The 21,306-nt window shown below is 49.1% G+C and overlaps 1 protein-coding gene across 13 annotated transcripts in view; it reads right to left on the bottom strand.

Annotated features, from left to right (window-relative positions):
* Nucleotides 1-21,306, bottom strand: part of huwe1 (HECT, UBA and WWE domain containing E3 ubiquitin protein ligase 1) — a 218,386-nt gene that overhangs the window by 78,173 nt on the left and 118,907 nt on the right. For 11 of the 13 annotated variants that reach the window (XM_043680060.1, XM_043680068.1, XM_043680065.1 and 8 more), the window contains 13 exons: nt 19,304-19,399; nt 17,723-17,992; nt 16,410-16,562; nt 15,795-15,922; nt 14,515-14,614; nt 13,303-13,479; nt 11,048-11,234; nt 8,531-8,883; nt 7,613-7,808; nt 6,365-6,532; nt 5,379-5,524; nt 3,920-3,986; nt 2,310-2,524 (listed from right to left, as the gene is read on the bottom strand). In XM_043680060.1, the coding sequence (XP_043535995.1) occupies nt 2,310-2,524; nt 3,920-3,986; nt 5,379-5,524; nt 6,365-6,532; nt 7,613-7,808; nt 8,531-8,883; nt 11,048-11,234; nt 13,303-13,479; nt 14,515-14,614; nt 15,795-15,922; nt 16,410-16,562; nt 17,723-17,992; nt 19,304-19,399 (2,256 nt within the window). The remainder of the gene's footprint in view (nt 1-2,309; nt 2,525-3,919; nt 3,987-5,378; nt 5,525-6,364; nt 6,533-7,612; nt 7,809-8,530; nt 8,884-11,047; nt 11,235-13,302; nt 13,480-14,514; nt 14,615-15,794; nt 15,923-16,409; nt 16,563-17,722; nt 17,993-19,303; nt 19,400-21,306) is intronic. The other 2 variants (XM_043680066.1, XM_043680073.1) reach the window with 1 other exon arrangement.

Raw genomic sequence — 21,306 nt, 5'->3', positions numbered from 1 at the left:
TGACTCAGATGTATTGCACGAAAACAGACCCTTTGGTCCAATTCGTCCACGCTGACCAGATATTCCACATTCATCTAGTCCCATTTGCTACCACTTTGCCCATATCCCGACCAGCAATGCAGGTGGAGCTATACTCGACAGAATGCAGCAGTTCAAGGTGACGGCTCCTCATTGCCTTCTCAAGGGGTGATTAGGGACTGGCAAATGCCAGCCTCAACAGTGATGGCCACATCCTAGCATAGTCATACAGCACGGAAACAGGCCCTTTGGCCCAACTCGTCCACGCTGACCACAATCCCAAACAAAACTAGTCCCACCTGTCTGTTTCTGGCCCATATCCCTCCAAACCTTTCCTGTTCACGCACTCATTCAAATGTCTTTCAAATGTTGTAAGTGTACCCATGTCCACCACTTCCTCTGGAAGTACATTCCCCACACACACACTTGACAAATCGCCCCTCATGTCTGTCTTTTTTAAATCTTTCTCCTCTGACCTTAAAAATATGCCCCCAAGACTTCAGATTCTCCATCCTAGGGAAAAGACACCTGCCATCTCAACTTATCTATGCCCCTCATGATTTTATACACCTCTGTAAACGTCACCCCTCAACCTCCTACGCGGTAGCGAAAAAAGTCCCAGCCTATCCAACTTCTCCTTATAACTCAATCCCTTCATTCCCGGCAACGTGATGGTAATTCTTTTCCGAACCCTCTCCAGCTTAATAATATCGTTCCTATAACAAGGTGACCAGAATTGGACACAGTATTCCAGAACAGGCCTCACCAATGTCTTGTACAACCTCATCATAACACCCCAACTCCTAAACTGAAAGGTCTGAGCGATGAAGACAAGTGTGCTAAATGTCTTCTTCACCACCCACAGGAGGTGGGCCATTCAGCCCATCAAGCAAATTCCTTGTCACTCACTGAGATCAAGTCTCAATGGAAAGGTCAAACAACACAAACTGGGAATGACTGGAGGCTCCATTCTGACCATTGATCGTTCAGGAAAGACCAAAAGGCGGGGGCTGGGAGATGCTCCCCATACATCTGGAGGTGACGAGTATGAGCTCTCAATGAATCACCCAGGAGGCATACCATCACATTTTACAGACAGTACAAATTGCTTTCAATTCAACATGCAGTCAGAGCATACAGCAGCCTGCCTTTCATACACACATTAAGATGGATTAGGGACAGTGGGTCGCTCAGCCCCTCAAGATCATTCTGCCATTCACTACGATCATGGCTAATCTCGTACCCCCCTCACCCCCACCGATAGCCTTTCACTCCTCCTTGCTCAGCAAGAATCTAGCTATCTCTGCTTGAAACTATTCAAACATCACTTTTGAGGAAGTGACACCTGAAGGCTCTCAGTCCTGGGAGAAATCATCCCTCCTCATACCTGTTTTAAATGGGTGCCCCCTGGACCCATAAAAGAGGGGATATCCTTTCCACACCCACCCACCATTCCTCAGGATCTGGCTGTGATTCACTCAAGGCACCTTACTCGTCTAAACCTCAGCAGGTGCAAGCCCAGCCTGTCACAGAACGTGGAACAGTACAGCACAGGAACAGGCCCTTCATGTTGTGCGGAATGAGACACCAATTTAAACAAAACTCCCCTGCCTGCCCTTAGTCCATGTCACTCCATTCCTTGCATATGTATGTACTTACCTAAAAGCCCCTGAAATGCCCCTCGAGTATTTGCCTCTACTATCACCCCTGGCAGTGCATTCCAGATTCCCACAACCCTCTGTGTAAGAACACTTGTCCCTCACATCTCTTTTGAGCTTTCCCCCTTTCCCCCTAATATTAGACATTTCAACTCTGGGGAAAAAGATTCTGACCGTCAATGCTATCTATGGACCTTATAACTGCGGAGTCTTCTAACAAGTCTATCCGTTGTGTCCACTGCTCCACAGAAGTCAACCCGAGGTCTTCTTGCCTCGCCTTCGAGCTCCTTCCCTCTAATCCAGGCGGCATCTTGGTAAACCTTTTCTGCACCCTCCCCAGAGCCTCGACATTCTTCCTGTAATGTGGGCAACCAGAACTGAACGCAATACTCTTTAACAGTAGCCTAAAACAAGTCTTATAAAGCTGCAACTTGACATCCTGACTCTTGTACTCAATTCCCCGACCAATAAAGGCACACGTGCCCATCCGCCTCCTTTACCATCCCTATCGGCTTGCGCGGCCATACGACAGTCCGCCTATTGCAGGAATGAGGCTGGTAAACCTGCTGTGAAGTGATTCAAGCATATTCACAGCTTTTATGGTATTAGGTGGGTGGGCACGGTTCTTCTCACCTCTTTAATGAGCTCAGACTGGCCAGCTGTGTAGTTGTAGCCAGCTATCAGGGTGGCAATGCCAATGTACGAGCGCACCAGCTCGGCCAGCAGCCTCAGGATAGTGGACGTCGGCATGAGGGGTTTGCTGGTTTTTGCTTTCTGCTTCCCGTCCTCTGAGGCTTTGTCCCCGTCCTTGTCCTTCTTGCCATCCCGGTTCTCCTCTGGGCTGGAACCTGAACACAGAGACAGGGGTAGACAGATTAATGCAGGTGTCACGGAACAAACCTCCCCAGAAGGAAGGCCAACGGCTTGCACCCGTGCACAGCTTTGGCAGTGTTTTCTGCCTACGCCTGTGTGCAGCCAGGCCAAGGAAGAGGAGGACTTGGAGTCAAACGGGGGATTATCGGACAGGAGCAAGCATAGGACATAGAAAACAAGAGGATTTGAGGTAGAGAGAGAAACACGTTACTCCAAGGCACACGAGGAGGGGTTACCGATGGTAACAGACACTGCCCGAATACAGAACTTAGTTGAAAAGGTTAAGCTGCAGAGGTGCGCGTATTTGTGCAAGCGTGTGCGTGCAAGCTTGCTCCGAGTTGGTGGAGGTGAAAACAGAGACTGCAAAAAGAGCATTTGGTAGAGAAAAGGGAGGTTTGGGCAGTAGCTTGGGGAGTTTGCAGGCACGAAGAGGTTTGTTTTTCATTCCTGGCAAAAGCACAAAGGGAGGGAGAATCGTTTCACATGACAGCTGAGGCACCTTGCAGAAGTGAAGTAGTCAGGCAGTATTGTGCGTTCATCAGTGTATGTGTATAAAGTCGAAGAATGTGGTGCTGGAAAAGCACAGCCAGTCAGGTAGCATCCGAGGAGCAAGAGAATCGATGTACAGGGCTTATGCCCGAAATGAAGTGCACTGGTCAGACCACTAGCTGGCTAAATCTAAACAGTTACTACATTTGAGTTCACAATGAACTGTAACACTGCCTTTTTCAGCTGTCAAAACTTTCTTGCCCTCATCAGAACAGAGCCAAGAAAGGCAAATTTTGAAGGTTTCTAATGGTCATTGCTGGGAATAAAAACGCATGCGCTGTCTTAGCTTTCCTCTCAGTTGTCAGAACAGAATCACAAGAACACCAAAGGGAACAACAATTTATATGAATATGGTGAGAAGAGTGGAGAATGCACAAAACAGCACACGTTCCTGTTATTTGCAGTCAACACACGTCTGGTGTATGAATATATGGAACATGTCCAAGCAATGTGCCAATTTTGCATTAAACAAAACCATCGTGTGTGCCTGTGTGTGTGTGGGACGGGGGGAGGCAGATATTTCCCTGGAGTATGGCAGCATCTCAAGCAGTACCCTCTCTCATGCCCAAGAAATTGCTGCTCCCTCCCTCAGAGGTTTGGATTGTTTAGTTTCGAGGGAGGTGAATGAAGACAATGTTCAGGTCCTGATAGGAAGGGGTTGAATTGGAACAGGAAATCTGGGAGACATATCGTGGAAAGGCTTGGTATGCAACAGCAGCCTCAACAACATCAACACCCCAAAGCCACTACCTTTGCGTTGTAGTCCCTGCTGTAATGCATGGTCTGTCACACAGCAGCCAATTAGATAGCAGGAGGCTTACCCTCTCCTTGAGACGTCCCGGCCTGATTAGAATCAGTTCCTGCACCGTCAGCGACAAAGACCTGGGTCTGTAAGATAAAACATCAGAGTTAATACAGACTACATTACTCAGGAAACAAAACCATTTTCATTTGGTATTATAGACACCTGGCCCTGTGAACCTTTGCACTGGAAAACCAACCCCACACAAGATTGCATTTGGAACCAAATTTTCAATTCAATGTGCATCAATATATTTCAAGATACGCCTTTGGTTAAATCTTACAGCTAATGATAGACTTGTCCCCACCAGTACTGTTCCTGTTATGAAGTTGTAAGTGTGTATTGTACCTTTAAGACAGAGTGAAAGCTGGCAAGCCTGTCACGTGACTGACTGCAGGCACAGTTTACCGGATAATTTGAAGATGTAACATTTGAGATGTAGTTCAGGTGCTGAGTTGTTACACAACAATTCGAATTTAGACAGTTTAAATTATGCCCCAAGATACCAAAACCCAATCTAATTTGAATTTTACTGTTGTGACGACATCAACCCAATGAGAAGATCCGACGTTTTGAAGACCTGTGAAGCGGAATACCAAAGATGACAGGAAGATACAAAGGGAAGATCAACAGCTGGGAGGAAGTGAGGACACCAGATGCTGGGGATCAGAGGCGAGAGGGTAATGCTGGAAAAGCACAGCAGGTCAGGCAGCATGCGAGGAACAGGAGAATCGACGTTTAGGGCAGAGGCTCTTCATCATAAAGATCAACAGCTGGCTGGTCTTGAAACTAAATTTATTTATTAACTTAATCTGGGGGTTTATCAGATCAGTATATTGTTGGACAGTGGGAGGTAGATGAATCGATCAGACAAAGGAGGCTTAGTGTAGACAGTTGTTGTTTAATGCTCTCTTTTTCGGAGTTAAAGAATAAATCATCAATTTTTCTTTAAATAGTGGGGTCTGAGTAGTTCTTTGTCACTTCGACTTCAACAGATGATGAGGTGAGGTGAGCTTTTCTGTGTGTCTGGTTTAAATTAGCAGAGAGGTTTATGCAGAGTCATGACAGTACCCCAGTCTTACACAGGGACAGACCTGACCCCCACCAGTACTGTACCCCAGTGTTATACAGGGACGGACCTGTCCCCACCAGTACTGTACCCCAGTGTTATACAGTGACAGACCTGTCCCCACCAGTACTGTACCCCAGTGTTATACAGGGACAGGCCTGTCCCCACAAGTACTGTACCCCAGTGTTATACAGTGATAGACCTGTCTCCCACCAGTACTGTACCCCAGTGTTATACAGCGACAGACCTGTCCCCACCAGTACTGTACCCCAGTGTTGTACAGTGTCAGACCTGTCCCCACCAGTACTGTCCCCCAGTGTTACACAGGGACAGACCTGGACCCTCCCTGGTACACCCTGCGCCTTAGGCCCCCCCACAGACAGATGATCTTGAACCTTCAGATACTCACGTTGATGGTGAAGCTCTGCTGTGAATCAAAATCGCTGCCCTGCCGGGTCAGTGAGCGGTATTGCTGGTACATGTCATCTCCTACATCCTGCAGCAACTGGCTCAGCTCCTGGTTCACACTCACCAGCTTCACCTCAACCTTCTCAGCTGCAGCCACAGGACAAGAGGAGAGATTAAAACCAGGTCAACAATTCCAAACCAGTCACAGTTTCAACTTCACCTTGCTCGACTACTTCAATACCACACTGAAGCTGCTGCATCACATCCCAACATAAGAGGTGACCAAAGTAGGGCTCCCAAACCTGCAACCTTCCACATCCATGAGAGGGGCAGCTGTTTACTGAACATTTCACCCTCTCTGCCTCTAAAGGCATTCCGTTATCGTTACTGCCAAAATCCTATAGGAACACAAGAACAGGAATAGACCACGCTGCCGCTTAAGCCTATTCCATCATTCAGTCAGATCATGGCTGATCTGGGATCTAACACCATATACCTGTCTTTGACCCATATCCTTTAATATTTCTGCTTAACAACATTTTAAATCAGACCGAGGGGGAGATAGTTAACCGATCCAGCAGCTACTGCTGTTTGTGGAACACAGAGATCCAAACATTTTCTTATAGAAGTGCTTCTGAACAGGTCTCCTTAACGGTCTGGCCCCAAGTGACAACAGGCTCATACAGGACGATTAGACTGCATCACGTGGCAACTGAGGCTGCATCCACAGCTGAGAATGGACCACAGCATCACAAATGACAGCTAACGCATCCTTCAAACCAATTTTTCTGCTCAGCGCTGCAAAACCTCTCGACTTCTCTTCAGATTTATTAAAGCTGCGGGTCCATTCGCTCCCTCCAGTTTTAGGAGCGCGGGACAAAGCCTTCACTGGGTCAGCTCTTGACGTGCTACCGGGAACCTCTTGCGCGATTGCATGCACCGTGGAAAAAAACACCTTCCTCTGAGCCACGGCAGAATGGGACATACCCTCATCAGGAGCGTGGTAAGCTGACAGTGCATTCAACATGTCGTAGATGACATCCTTGATGGTGTCAGGGATAGTCGGGAGTGGGGATGGCTTCACCGGTGTCGTTTTGACCAGCTGCACAGCATTGGGGCCCTTGATGCGCAAGTTCTCAAACTCATCGTCAGAGGCTGCAGGGACAAAGAACAGAAACACTTTTTACTTCAAAAACAAAGGCGAACAAAAACTGGTGGTCTAACAGTATAACGAGGAAGGCAACGGCCCAGCAGATTATCGCTAGACTATTAATCCAGAAACTCAACTCAAGTTCTGGGGATCTGGATTCCAATCTCAGCGGCAGAATCGGAATTCAATAAAAATCTTAAAATCCGGAATTAGGAATCTAGTGATAAGCATTTTCAATTGTCAGGAAAAGTCATCTAGCTCATGATGTCCTTCAAGCAAGGAACTCTATTGTCCCTACCCGGTCTGGCCTACATGTGACTCCAGACCCACAGCAACGTGATTGACTCACAACTGCCCTGTAAAATGGCCTAGCAAGTCATTAGGTTGTATCAATTGATCGCAGCGTGTCAAGACGACAGCTCATCACCACCTTTGCGAGGGCAAGGCAATAAATGATGGCCAGCCAGCAACATTCACATCCCCGAGAATGATTTAAAAAAAAAATAAAAAAAATACAGAGTAACCTCGATTATCCGACCGAGATGGGCCGATAGTAATTAGTGCGGATAAATGATCATTCGTATAACTGATTCAATGCCTCTGCTCTGGGACTGTGTTTTTTCTGAAGTTTCCTTTTGTCTCACCCGGCCTGCCTTGCTCCTTCTCTGTCTCAGGATTTTTTTCTCCCCCCTGAACAGACTCTCACTTGTGCGTGAGCGTTGCTGAAGCCTCTCCCCGCCACTGCTTCAGTTCAATGGGATCGACAAGAGTGAGCACTTGCTATGTCCGCTCCCCGTTCAGGAGACTAGGCAGCAGCACATCACCACACACACCGCCACCACCCAAACCTCCCCTCACCACCCCACAGGTCAATTAGGTGTGAACAATAAATGCTGGCATGGACAACGATGACCACACCCTGTTCTGAACGGGAGCCACAGTGCACATTCAGCCTCTCTCTCTCTCCCTCTCCCTCCCACCACACAGGTACTGCCAGACCTACTGTGATTCTCCAGCACTTGTTTTGTTTCAGATTACCAGTGCCCACAGTACTTTGCTTTTACAGAATTAAAAATAAAACTCACCGGTCCCATTGCCACGCGGCGCAGGCAAGGCTATCCTGATACAGTTCTTTGCCACCTCAGTGAATATATCCGGGTTCCTGCAAGCAGCTGGTCCCAGGACTCTCAGGATGTAGTTGATCTCTCTGGAGCCCAGGCTCCCGGACACCACGCCAGAGGTTGTGCTACCCGCCCCGCTGGTAGCAGCCGAACGCACTACCTGAGAAACGCAGGCAAGAGCCATGGTAAGAGAAAATCACATGCTTTCAGCCCCAAGTTACCTGAAGGCTGGGGGTGGGGGGGGGATGGCGACCACCCAGATTCCAGACAGCAAATACCAAGCCAGAAAGCAAGCCGTTATTACCCGGAAAAGCAGCGGTCAGAGCCATCCATTCCTTCCCCAGCTGCTCGCCAGGATCGGAAGACATATAAAAGCATCATGTTCTGACACGTTCCTGTTCACAGCTAACTCCTTCCAGTTACCATGGCAGTAGAAGACCCAGCAGTCACAGAAGTGAATGCTGAGAGCTCACCCCTCACGTCACTTGCTGAGATTGACAGACGCGAACTCAGGAGAATTGGGAACAGTTACAACCAGGTAGAAGTTCCTTTTTAAATTCATTAGATGTGGATGGTGCTTGCTGGACCAGCATTTACAGGGGGTCCCTTGTTTACGAGCACCATCTTGTACAGGGGTTCCATGGGACATGGATGGTACTAGCTGGACCAACATTATGGGGGGTGGGGGGTGGGGGGGGAATTCCCTGATTCATGAACACAATCTTGTACAGGGATAGCAGGTTCACTCCCCCATAAGGATGTAGGTGGACCACAGATTTTTATAGTGGCTAACTCTAGTTTCTCCTTGCTATCCAAATCTCAGGGGGTCAGCAGGGTGGCACTGGAGAGGCACTCCTGCTAGAACAGGCCCATGCCATGTACCTTTTCCATGGTGTGCTTGAGCGTACAGGGATCCTCAATCACGTGCCGGAAAAGCAGTGTCACCAAGGGCGTGAAGCCGTTGAAGCCGGAGCCCTGCGTCAGGTTCAGGATCATGCGGGTGCTGCCGAGCTCTGCGAACATCAGGGCACACTTGTGCTCACGGGTCAGCCGCAGGCACAGCCTCAGGGTGGCGTGCAGCGTGTCGGGGTCCACCGGCACGCTGATCATGCTGACACACGACCGGATGAGCACCGTCATCTGCTCCTCAGTGAGCCCCTGGATCACTATGTCAGTTGCTTTAACTTCTTCCTTCGGTTCCTTCTCTGCCGTGGTCTCGGGGGCAGGCTCCACATCTTGGGCAGTGAAAAGAAATGCACAAAAATTAATGAGGGTCCAGACTCTGGCATCTCAGATCAGACAATCAACTTCTTATTCAACTGCTCCTCACCAAGAAATATCAAATTAAAAGAATAGGGCACTTATTTAGCAGCTTTCACACTCTTATTAGTTTACAACGATGAAGCAGTCTGAAGCGTAAAAAGGTTGAAGGTTAAGTTGTCATAGTCTTACCATAAAGCTGATTTCATAGAAAGAGATATAGAGACTAACGCTAAACGATTAAATTGCACCCTCTCTAGGCATTAATTTTATTACATTAAAGGGTTAACTGCACTGTCTTTGGGTAGCGATGACAACCATGAAACAATGCAGATGACCATCCACTGTAATTTATACTTCATTGAGACAGTCATTTGCTAATACTCCCCTGCTATTGTCAAGTCAAATTATAATTCAATCGCTTCTATTCAGAAATGCTTTCTGGCCAGAGGCAAGGCTTTGGGGAATCAGAGCCAGGAAACCATCTGCAAAACAATTCCCCAGGATTAGGGCATTAGCATTATCTCCGAAGACAATCTCATCCTGCCATCGTACCTGGGGTAACATGTGACAGTGAGTGACAGGGAGTTGTCTCGAGTGGCATGTGACTATGGGGGAGTGGCCAGAGCATCTGTCAGCATTGCAACTGATCTGTACAAAGGGGGTGTGCTTTCTTTGTGCAGGGCCTCACTTTGACCCGACTCTGCATGCCTGAGAAGAGGGTCAAAGGGGGTCACCCAGCTTGTACTGTACTGTGTTTAATAAATTCAGGTGCTTGTTCACAGAAGTTGGTGTGCTACAGTTGCATCGAGTCTGTAAGAACCTCAGGAAAAAGAACCTAACAAGACGACTAGATTTTTTTTTTAAGATTAGATTACAGTGTGGAAACAGGCCCTTCGGCCCAACAAGTCCACACCGACCCGCCGAAGCGAAACCCACCCATACCCCTACATTAACCCCTTACCTAACACTACGGGCAATTTAGTATGGCCAATTCACCTGACCCTGCACATCTTTGTGACTGTGGGAGGAAACCGGAGCACCCGGAGGAAACCCACGCAGACACGGGGAGAACGTGCAAACTCCACACAGTCAGTCGCCTGAGGCGGGAATTGAACCCGGGTCTCTGGCGCTGTGAAGCAGCAGTGCTAACCACTGTGCCACCGTGCCGCCCATGACTAGTGGTGGTTCAACCAATGGGTCGCGTGCCTCCTGTAAAGTTGGTGTGTAAGACTGTGTGTGTCTGCGCCCATCTGTATGTGACTGCGTGTCTGTCTCTCTCTCTCACACACACACAGTTTCTGTACAGGCCACATGTGTATTTCCCTCTGCCTCTCTCTGGTGAGGCAGACTCCTTCATGATAACCTTAACCCACTGCACCACAAACCAGCTGGCCAGTGTCTGGAACGTAGACACTGCTGTAACGTCAGAAGGGCAGCAGGCAACTTGGATCACTGTACACTCAAATGCTGCCACTTCGCAATCAACTCAACTTCAGATGCTCCAACCCACATGACCTTTCCTCACACGGCTTCATCCTAGGAATCGGTTGACTGAAGCTTCTCCGAACTGCCTCTGACTGCAATGCTCACCACCATTTTCACAAGGCGGAATTAGGGATGGACAGTAAATAGTGGCCTTGCCAGCGAGACCCACGTCCCATAAATATACACCAAAAAAAAAGCCAGACCAATATCCACGTGATACTGACAGGGTTCCATTCTAACCCAGAGTATCTGTCTTGATCCAATAGACCTCTCAAATGAAAGCTAAGTAGTGCTGTGGAGCCCGATTTAAACCACCCCGAAATACAGTGTGCAGTCTGGGTTTAGGTTTGCTCACTGAGCTGGAAGGTTGGTTTTCTGACGTTTCGTTAACGAGCAAACCTACATCCAGAACCTCAATCTGAGCTACAAATCTTCCCAAAACTCGTTAAGTGTGCAGTCTTTCCAGACCCCAGGTCAGATTATGAAATGGGAAGAGGATTGGTGAGCGTTTCAATGCTTTGAGCCAACAGTCCTACAATCCACTGGTCCCCCCCAATGAATTACATTCCTAATGACTAGCGCCGATAGCTCTGAAGAGAACGAAAACCTGTGCCACGAGGAGAGCAGGAGGAGTTTGATTCAGGCCCATACCATTGGCCTTCTCTTCCTTGGGTTTGGTCTCTGACTCGGGCTCAGGCTCCTTCCCTTCCTCCAGGGTCTTCTCCAGGTCTTGCACGAACTGGGAGCTGCTGTTGCTGCCCTTGCAGCTGGGTTCCTTTCGGGGCAGGCGTTGGAGGGTCAACATAACCGGCCGCCGGTTCCCCGTCTCCTCGTTCACCTGAAAGCAAAAGAGAAAAGGGTCTGGGTACGTGGCCAACATGACCAAGGGCGCAGATCTACAGCGGTCGGCAACATGGGATTTGAATGCTGCTGGCTCGGCCAGTATTTACTGCTCATCCCTAATTGCCCAGAGGGCTGTTAAGGGGTCTGAGGTTTACATAAGGGCTTGGTCCAAATGAATCCACCAATGGCAGGTGGTCAAGGGATGTCGTGCCCATTAAGTGGTGGTGTTGGCAGACTGATGCACACAGAATGTCCAACAGGTTATTCACCCTCCCACTGGTTCACAGGGCTGTCAGTGCCCCACGTGCGCCTCTTCCCGTCAGAGTGCACCTCTCCCACCAGACACCATATTCTTCCATTGCCTTCGCCCTCGTGTTCATACCCTGCAACCCCCTTGCCTGCCCAAATGCACCAACCACCCCGAGGGAGCGAGCCCTACATTCCCACTCCACTGGACATACTTGGGAATGAATTAGCACCAGATTGTGACCAAACATTACATTCCTGAACCATCTGTTTTTTTAAAAATATGAATCATTCATGGGACGAGACCGGCATTGGCAAGGCCAGCATTTATTGTTCATTCATTTATTGTTTTCCAGCTTACTGCCAGTACCCTAGTGAGGGGCCAAATGTGTTCCTGGAAAAGCCTAGCAGGTCAGGCAGCATCCAAGGAGCAGGAGAATCGATGTTTCGGGCATGAGCCCTTCTTCAGGCAGTTAAGAGGCACCCACATTACTGTGGGCCTGGATTCACACGTCGGCCGGACCAGGTAAGGACAGCGGTTTCCTTACCTAAAGGACATGAGTGAATCAGATGGACCTTTTCCTAGGCAATCAACTCATGGTCATCATTAGACTCTCAATGCTAGATTTTTCTTGAATACAACGTTCACTGTCTGGCGTGGCGTGGTGTGGCATGATTTGAACCCAGCTCCCCATAACAATACCCGAGTCTCTGGACTCAGTCTAGCAATCATACCACTTGGCCGTCGCGTTAACTGTTTTCCAGCTTACTGCCAGTATCCGAGTGAGGGGCCAAATGGCCTACTTCTGTACTTTCTAAGTAGGTAGTAGTGAAAATGTCAAAGTCTCTGAGTGGCCCAAGTGACTAGCACTGATGAGCAAAGAACCACCTCCTAAGACTCCCCCAACTCCCCGACACTCTTCCAGTCACAAAAACACCTGCGACCATCACCTCCACCTCTTGCCCGTACACCAAGTTTGGGCCCAATTTGCAAAATTACCGTGGCTCCAGCCATCGGCTCTCAGCTTCTCAACCAGCCTGCTCTGTGAGCCCTTGTCAAAAAGCTTCCTGAAGTCCACACAGACCGTACCCAACTGATGTCGTGCCGAACATGATGCCAAATTAAACTAACCCCTTCTGCCTGCCCATGGCCCATTCCTTGCGTATTCATGTGCATATTCAAAAGTCCCTTAAATGTCCCTATCTTATCTGCTTCCACCACCACCCGTGGAAGCACGTTCCAGACTCCTACCACTCTAAAGTAAAAACTTGCCCCGTCACATCTCCTTTGAAACTCCCCCCATCACCTTAAATGCATATCCCCTAGTATGAGACATTTCAACTGTGGGAAAAAGATTCTGATCATCAACGCTATCTATGCATCTCAATTTTATAAAGCTCCTTCAGCCCCTGTTGAGAAAACCTGAGTTTTTCTAGCCTCTCCTTATAACTCACCCCCTCTAATCAAAGTAGCATCCTGGAAATCCTCTTCTGCTGCCTCTCCAAAGCCTCCACATCAGTCCTGTAACGTGGTGACCAGAACTGAATGCAGTACTCAGAAGTGCAGCTGAACGTAACCAAAGTCTTATAAAGCTGCAGTGTGACATCCTGACTCTTATACTCAATTCCCCGACCAATAAAGGCAGACATACCATACGGGTCCTTATTCTGATCCCACTGCCACGACCCCGTCCCAAACGCTGATCTCTCTCCGCTGCCACCCTGCCTAAACCTGCCACTTCCCTGGGTATCAGGCTCAGTGCAGCATTGTGGCTAGCTTTAACAGCAGCAGGCGTGGATGCAGCGTGCCTCCTTACCTGCACCATGGTGTTGAACTGCACAGTGTATCTCCTCCGGCCTGCCGTGAATCGCACGCTTGTCTCTCCCGCCCGCCAGGCCGCGTCAATGGTGCTGTTGTTGCTCGCGCTGTAACTGCACCAACGCCCGGACCGATCATCAAACCACCTCCAGTTATTGCCAGTCGGTTGCAGATACTTACAGGAGAAACACAACATGTTGTAAACACGAGACTGGGGCGATTTTTTCTGCCCCCAACCAATCATTAAAGACTACCTAACCTGCACAACCCTGGACCTTGTTTCCATCTAATAGGGTCCCACAAGCAACAAAATAAAGGATGCTAACATTCTAAGTGACCCAAAGGACATAAGCCACCAAGTGATGTTATGGGGGCAGTTGTGACGTCACTCCTTGGGACTGAGGTGACACGAGAGAGATAATAATTGATTCTCTACAGTGTGGAAGTAGGCCTTTCGCCCTATTGAGTTTACACTGACCTGCCAAAGAACACCCTATCTAGACTCCCTTATCTTATCTATTACCCTCATTTCCCATGGCCAATCCACTTAACCTGCACATCCCAGGTCACTAGGGGCAAATTCCCACAGTCAATCCACCTAACCTGCCCACCTTTGGACTGAGAGGGGAAATCCAGCCAGACACGGAGAATGTGCAAACTCTACACAGACAGTTGCCCGAGGCTGGAATCGAACCCAGGTCCCTGACGTTGAGAGGCAGCAACGCTAACCACTGAGCCACCGTGCTGCTTCATGACACATTTAAAATGGCCCCAAGGAGGTGGCAGTTAGCTGGCTTATTAGACACACCAGCCGTCAATTGCATTAGGGTGGAGCAGGTTCTGGAGGAGAGGCATGTTCCCTTCTGTGAACTGCACTCCTAGTAATGCCAAAGTCCACCAGTCGCAATCCGGTGATTTCGGCTATCGATCGTCCTGCCCTGGGTGCCCATACTGACTCTGTTGAGCTGGCTACATTGCTACCATGTACAAGAGGGAGCTGAGCAATGAGAATCGAACAGGCTGGAGTTGGATGGAAGTGCTCAGGATGTGGATGAGCTCCATAGATTCCAGTGGGTCTTTCCCCATCACAGATGCAGCAGGATCACAAGCAGGAGCCAAGCAAAGCTAACTATTTGGCGTGACCTTTTTGTTTTAAGCTGGATAGCAATGCTTAGGCAGTCAAAATCTGATCAAAGTCCAGCTCACGTACTGAAAATTCAGAAGTCACCTTGTTCATCTGCGCTCTCCTCTTGGAGGATACGGACATTTTCTCGTAGAAATCGATCAGCAGCAGGACAGGAGTAATCCACCTGAGCAGAGGCAGGAATATAAAATGGGAATGACATGTTAGGGCTCAGATTTAATGTACAAAAGGCAAGCACATTTGCATGACATGCTGGACCCCTGTTGCCATACAGAACAGGGCATGGCTCACCTCAAACCTCAGAAGTAATAAACTGAGTTTGGTCCATCATGTACAGTTATATTCACTGAGCGAGTACTCGGATCTGATAAAAAGGATCTGATGATGCATTCCGCCCCTTTGAGCAGAGATAACCTTTAAACTTTCATTAATCCTTTTCAAAACAGTTTGGATGAGTAACCACCTTCACGAGTGATCTGCGTAAGTCTGTGAAAGGACAACTTCTTAATTATCCCGTGTTTTTTGACTGTAGATGGAAGTTGGAAAAGGACTGTGGCAAGATGCAATGCATTTTAAAAAGCAGGTCATTTAAACACACCACAGACTGTGTTAATGCTGCTACTTTGCTCGAACAGTGAGGGAGGCTGTCTGCAGACAGGCTGCCAGACGAGGGATACGCACAAATGAGATGTGGCTGGCAATCGGTTGCCAATTGGTTTGGGGAGTTCTGACCAGTCACAGATAACAAAGACCGTCAGCCTGACAACAACGGAGTGCGGTTCCTGGGTAGCTTAACGATAATGGCAGAACTTTCAGACTGTTGCATGGAGTGGATCCAACAGCTATCGAGAGAAGGAAGACAGCTTATATTCCCTCACCAGCTGCTGTAAGTAGAGGCCTTAAAGCAGCAACTACGAGACTTTGCAGTTGGTGTATCAGCCTGCAGTGCCTCCTGTGAAGTACAGAACAATGCCTGTTCTCCAGGTATTTAAGAACAGAAACTCCGAGGAACAAAGATGACTGCGTGTGGAATCCTGTGGACTGGGCCACTGAACTGCTTACAACATCTTTTATTCCCTCCACCCGCAAGACCAATTTTTTTTTTGTGCCTGGTGTCTGAATGCATAAGTGCAGGCAGCATCTTAGAAGGGGATTAGAGTTTCAAGTTGTAATGTTACATGTTTCTCTAAGGTTAAAATCCGCTTATTTGTAGGAAATAGCAATTCTTGCAAGGTACAGAAACCTGCTCAGTAAGAGGGGGATTGAGGTTTTAAGGGATGATCAGAACTCCCCTGCTCAAAACGGGACAGTGAAGTCGGATTCCCACCAAATGCCCGAAGACTCACTTGGGCGTATGCACTTCTTTCTGTTCCTTGGCTGCCTGAAGACAAGGCTGCGCCACCTCCAGCAGCTTGATCAAGACGTCCAGGATGCCACTCGTCTCCACAATCCGGGCACAGGTCAACTTGAGCTCCTGGAAACAGAGATGCAAGGCCAGTGCGCACAGTCAGAGGCGGAGCTAGCACAGGCTGGCAAACCAGACCCAGGGGTGGCCAGGGTCTCGGCACTGGACCATTGCTTTACACAGTGCAGACGGTTTGCCCCATTCCACAAGAGGAACCCCATCTTAAATCACGGTCTCTGCTATCCCAAATCGCTCAGATGCAATCTATCCACCTGTCCCTCAAAACTGCAATGACGCACATTCTACCCAGACTTCTGGCTCGCTCACGCCCCCACTTACATGAGTCATCAGCACCATCTCCCTTCTGTCCCGTCCCACAGCACCCTCGTGCTTTGCTTCACTATCTGCATGCTACCCCACCCCCAGAAAACAGGTACAACTCTCCGCCCATCAGCTTATCCTCATGGAACCGCCAGCTCCAGCCCCCACTTCCCCCAAACCACTCCCCCTCCCCCAAAGTCGACTCCGCAACCCAGAAGCCGTACAAAGCGCGTACCTCGAAGAGGAGGGTGAGGAGGAGGATGCGGGTCGCGAGGTTGGAGGCCTGTGGTAGAGTGGCCATCTGGCTCGTCCATTCCGACACTGTCTTGGTGTCGCTGGTGGTCAAGGGGAGCGCTGCTTTGATGAGGACGTTGGCAGCTTCCCACACCTGCTGGAACACACACAAACACTGACCCGCACTGCCCAACGCAAAACACACCGCACAGCGGGAGGGGACAAGGAACAGGAGGATCAGAAACGGAACAAAACAAGCCAAGCCAGGGGCTGCTGCCGGAGCGGAGATGGGGAGAATTTCTTTTCTCCCAAAAGGGACTGAGATATGGAACATATTGCCCAAAACGGTGGTGGGAAACAGTCGTGACTGCAAACTTCGAGGGGGATGCCACGAAGTAAGGAACCAAAAAAGGGAGAAGCTGGGGAGTGGGATTAGCTCTGCAGCTCTCCGAAAGAACCATTTCTGACACAGGGAAAGTATAGCTTCCATACCACATCAGTCTCTCTCGCCAATACAGCCACGTCAGACTTCAGCCCAGTGAATACTTGCACTGTCCCCATCAATTTCAGATCCTGCTTTTGGTCAGCATTGAACAATGAAAGTGTCTGCAAGCAGTCGGAACAGTAAACTTCGATGGAAACATAGTCCAGTCATTGCAACCACAGGCTTTGGCTGGTAGCTAGCTACTTCATACTGGAACCAATAGAGATTCTCAAGGGAGCTGATAGGGTAGAGCCTGAATGGAAGATTTCCCCCCCCCCTTGGGACAGGCTAGGACCAGGGGAGGCGCTTGAAAAATGACGGGTCTCCTGTTTAAGATGCAGGTGAGGAGGATTTTTCTCTTCCTATGGCTTTGAATGCAGTTGGCATTCTCTCCCCCGGGAATGCCAAAGACTGGGTCATTTGAGGCTGAGCTGGACAGATTTTGGGTGGGGGAGCGGTGATGAGAATGTGGAGTTGAGGCTGCAACCAGATCAGCTGTGATTTTGGAGTCTAGCTTAGAATGGTGCTGGAAAAGCACAGCTGGTCAGCTGCGATTTTGTTGAATGGTGGAGCAGGGCCAAATGGCCTATTCCTGATCAGAGGCCCCAAAGTGCTCCACAAAATATTCTCTTTTAAGACAGTCTGCTTGAAGTTTCAGTGGACAAGTGCAAGGTAACATCCTGCGATTCTCAGTGAATCTCCTACACTTGAAAACGAAAGCAGATAGTCAACAAGGATTTAAACGGCAAACATAACCGACACTTCTAAATGTTAAGGCAAAAACAAAAATGCATGTGTCCGCCAACATAATCTTAGAACTGGTCCCTCACCTGCTCAACCACCTGCTTCAGGATCAGGTCCCTGTAGTCAGCCCCGTTGCGTTTGACAGCGGTCATTATCAGGTCACAAACCCGGTACACCGTGTCCGGTAACTCGTCCAGCAGGTGGAAGCAGCCGGGCAGCATCTTCTCTGTGAAGGTGTTCAACTCGTCAGGCTCGAGGGGTGCCACGTCCTGATATCTCTCGAGGCTCTTCACTTCCTCCTCCTCCTGCTTCTCGCGGGCCTTCCGCTCCTCCTCCTCCTTCCGACGGGCCGCTTCCTGGCAAAACGGAGGACGACGGACTCGGTCAGAACCAGGAGGTAACTGCCACCCAGGAAACCAAAAGGCAACGCGAGATATACATCCGGTTAAACCCACGCTGTGCCACGCCCACAATACCGGGGTTAAACTGACACAACGGCGGTCTGAATTGCACTGCCAAGCGGTGGGAGGAAATACAACGGCAATGTTTGAAGGGAGAATCGGGTAAACACTTGAGGTGGAACCATTCACAATTGCGCAGGGCGGGTGTGGAGCTGTTGAAGAGGCAGCACAAGGGCGATGGGCTGAACGTCACCCTGCACTGTAATACTGAAGCCCCGAGCTGGGGGGAGCGCAGGTTCAAACCCGCAAGCCAGCAGCTGGTGCAATTTACATTAACTTAAGAAAAACCAAAACTGAAGGACAGTCTTGGTGATGGTGACCATACGACCATCTTTATTTGTTGGAAAAACCATTTCGGGTTTACTAACGGCCTTTTATAAAATCCCTACACAGTGTGGAGGCAGGCCATTCGGCCCATCGAGTCAATATCAATCCTGTGAACGGCATCCTACCCAGACCCACCCCCCTTCCCTGGAAACCTGCATTTCCCAAGGCCAATCCACCCTAACCTGCACATCCCTGGGCACTACGGGACAATTGAACACAGCCAATCCACCCTAACCCGTACATCCCTGGGCACTGCGGGGACAATTTAGCACGGCCAATCCACCCTAACCTGCACATCCCTGGACACCACGGGACAATTTAGCACGGCCAATCCACCCTAACCTGCACATCCCTGGGCACTATGGGGACAATTTAGCACGGCCAATCCACCCTAACCTGCACATCCCTGGGCACTGTAGGACAATTTAGCACAGCCAATCCACCCTAACCTGCACATCTCTGGGCACTACGGGACAATTTAGCACGGCCAATCCATTCTAATCTGCACATGCCTGGACTGTGGGAGGAAACCTGAACACCCAGAGGAAACCCACGCAGACACTGGGAGAACGTGCAAACTCCATAGAGACAGTCGCCCGAGGCTGGAATTGAACCCGGGTACCTGGCGCTGTGTGGAAGCAGTGCTAACCACTGGGTCAGCGTGCCACCCCCATCTTTTAGTGAAGGAAATCTACTACCCTGATCTGGTCCAGCCTAAACGCGACTCCAGAGCCAGGACAAATGTGGGAGATCCTTTGAAATGGGCCCGAGCGAGATGCTCAGTCACAGGAAATTAGGGGTGTGCATATCCCGTGGAGAAATGGAAGACAGACAATGCAGAACAGAGGGACACATCTGATTTTTTAAAAAATCCCTTACCTCTGGTGACTCTGTACTCTGGTCCATGGGAATATCTTGCCCCAGGGACATGGCTATTGCCCTCATCATTTGATCCTCTTCAGACATACTGAGCTCCTGCAAAGATTTAGTCACACATTCTCAGACAGGAAGAAACATCTTTCCAAGTCACACCATACACAGATTCCTCGTTTAAACTAGGACCCTACAGTAATACATGTGATACGGAGCACAGGGTCAGCAGCACAGTTCCTTACAGCTTTGAGAAGGAATGAATCGCTGCACGGAATTGGCAATTCTGAATATGTTGCGTACCCGGGAGTTACAAGGACAATGTCAAGACCACCAGCCTTACGCTGAGTAACACTCAGATTTATCATAAAGTAACCTGCATCCATCACATCCTTTCACAGAACCCCCACCCCCCCCAACCTCCGTATCTGTTAGTCTGTACATAAACCACCCCGAACCCCTCGATTAGATTACAGTCTGTAATTCACACCCAGGTATCTGTTATTCTGTGTAAAACCACCCCCCCGAACCCCTCGATTAGATTCCAGACTGTAACTCCCTCCTGAGTATCTGTTTTTCCGTCTATCAACCAGCCCGAACCCCTCGATTAGATTCCATTCTGTAACTCCCTCCCAGTTATCCCTTATTCTGTATATAAACCACCCTGAACCCTACGATTAGATTCCAGTCTGTAACTCCCTCCCAGATATCTATTATTTTGTATATAAACCACCCCAAACCCTGCGATTAGATTCCAGTCTGTAACTCCCTCCCAGATATCTGTTATTTTGTATATAAACCACCCCGAACTCTGCGATGAGATTCCAGTCTGTAACTCACTCCCAGATATCTGTTACTTTGTATATAAACCACCCCGAACCCTGCGATTAGACTGCAGTCTGTAACTCACTCCCAGATATCTGTTATTTTGTATATAAACCACACCAAACCCTGCGATTAGACTGCTGTCTGTAATTCCCTCCCAGGGAGCTGTTATTCTGTATATTAACCGCCCCAAACCCTGCGATTAGATTCCAGTCTGTAACTCACTCCCAGATATCTGTTATTTTGTATATAAACCACCCCGAACCCTGCGATTAGACTGCAGTCTGTAACTCACTCCCGGGGAGCTGTTATTCTGTAGATAAACCACCCCGAACCCTGCGATTAGATTCCAGTCTGTAACTCACTCCCAGACATCTGTTATTTTGTATATAAACCAACCCGAACCCTGCGATTAGACTGCAGTCTGTAACTCCCTCCCGGGGAGCTGTTATTCTGTAGATAAACCACCCCGAACCCTGCGATTAGATTCCATTCTGTAACTCACTCCCAGTTATCCTTTATTTTGTATATAAACCAGCCCGAACCCTGCGATTAGATTCCAGTCTGTAACTCCCTCTCAGATATCTGTTATTTTGTATATAAACCACCCCAAACCCCTTGATTAGATTCCAGTCTGTAACTCACTCCCAGATATCTGTTATTTTGTATATAAACCACCCCGAACCCTGCGATTAGACTGCAGTCTGTAACTCCCTCCCGGGGAGCTGTTCTTCTGTATATAAACCACCCCGAACCCTGCGATTAGATTCCAGTCTGTAACTCCCTCCCGGGGTATCTGTTATTTTGTATATAACCCCCTTCCCCGAACCCTGCCTTTAGACTGCAGCCTATAACTCCCTCCCGGGTATCTGTTATTCTGTATATAACCCCCCCCCACCCTGAACCCAGCCATTAGACTGCAGTCTGTAACTCCCTCCCGGGTATCTGTTATTCTGTATATACACCACCCCAAACCCCTTGATTAGATTCCAGTCTGTAACTCCCTCCCAGGGTATCTGTTATTCTGTATATACACCACCCCAAACCCCTTGATTAGATTCCAGTCTGTAACTCCCTCCCGGGTATCTGTTATTCTGTATATACACCACCCCAAACCCTTGATTAGATTCCAGTCTGTAACTCCCTCCAGGGTATCTGTTATTCTGTATATGAACCCCCCCGAACCC

This window comes from Chiloscyllium plagiosum, chromosome 39, assembly GCF_004010195.1.
Source record: "Chiloscyllium plagiosum isolate BGI_BamShark_2017 chromosome 39, ASM401019v2, whole genome shotgun sequence".
Classification (NCBI taxonomy): domain Eukaryota; kingdom Metazoa; phylum Chordata; class Chondrichthyes; order Orectolobiformes; family Hemiscylliidae; genus Chiloscyllium; species Chiloscyllium plagiosum.
Note: the sequence above shows the minus strand (reverse complement) of the source record. Positions and strands in the feature narration are given on the sequence as shown.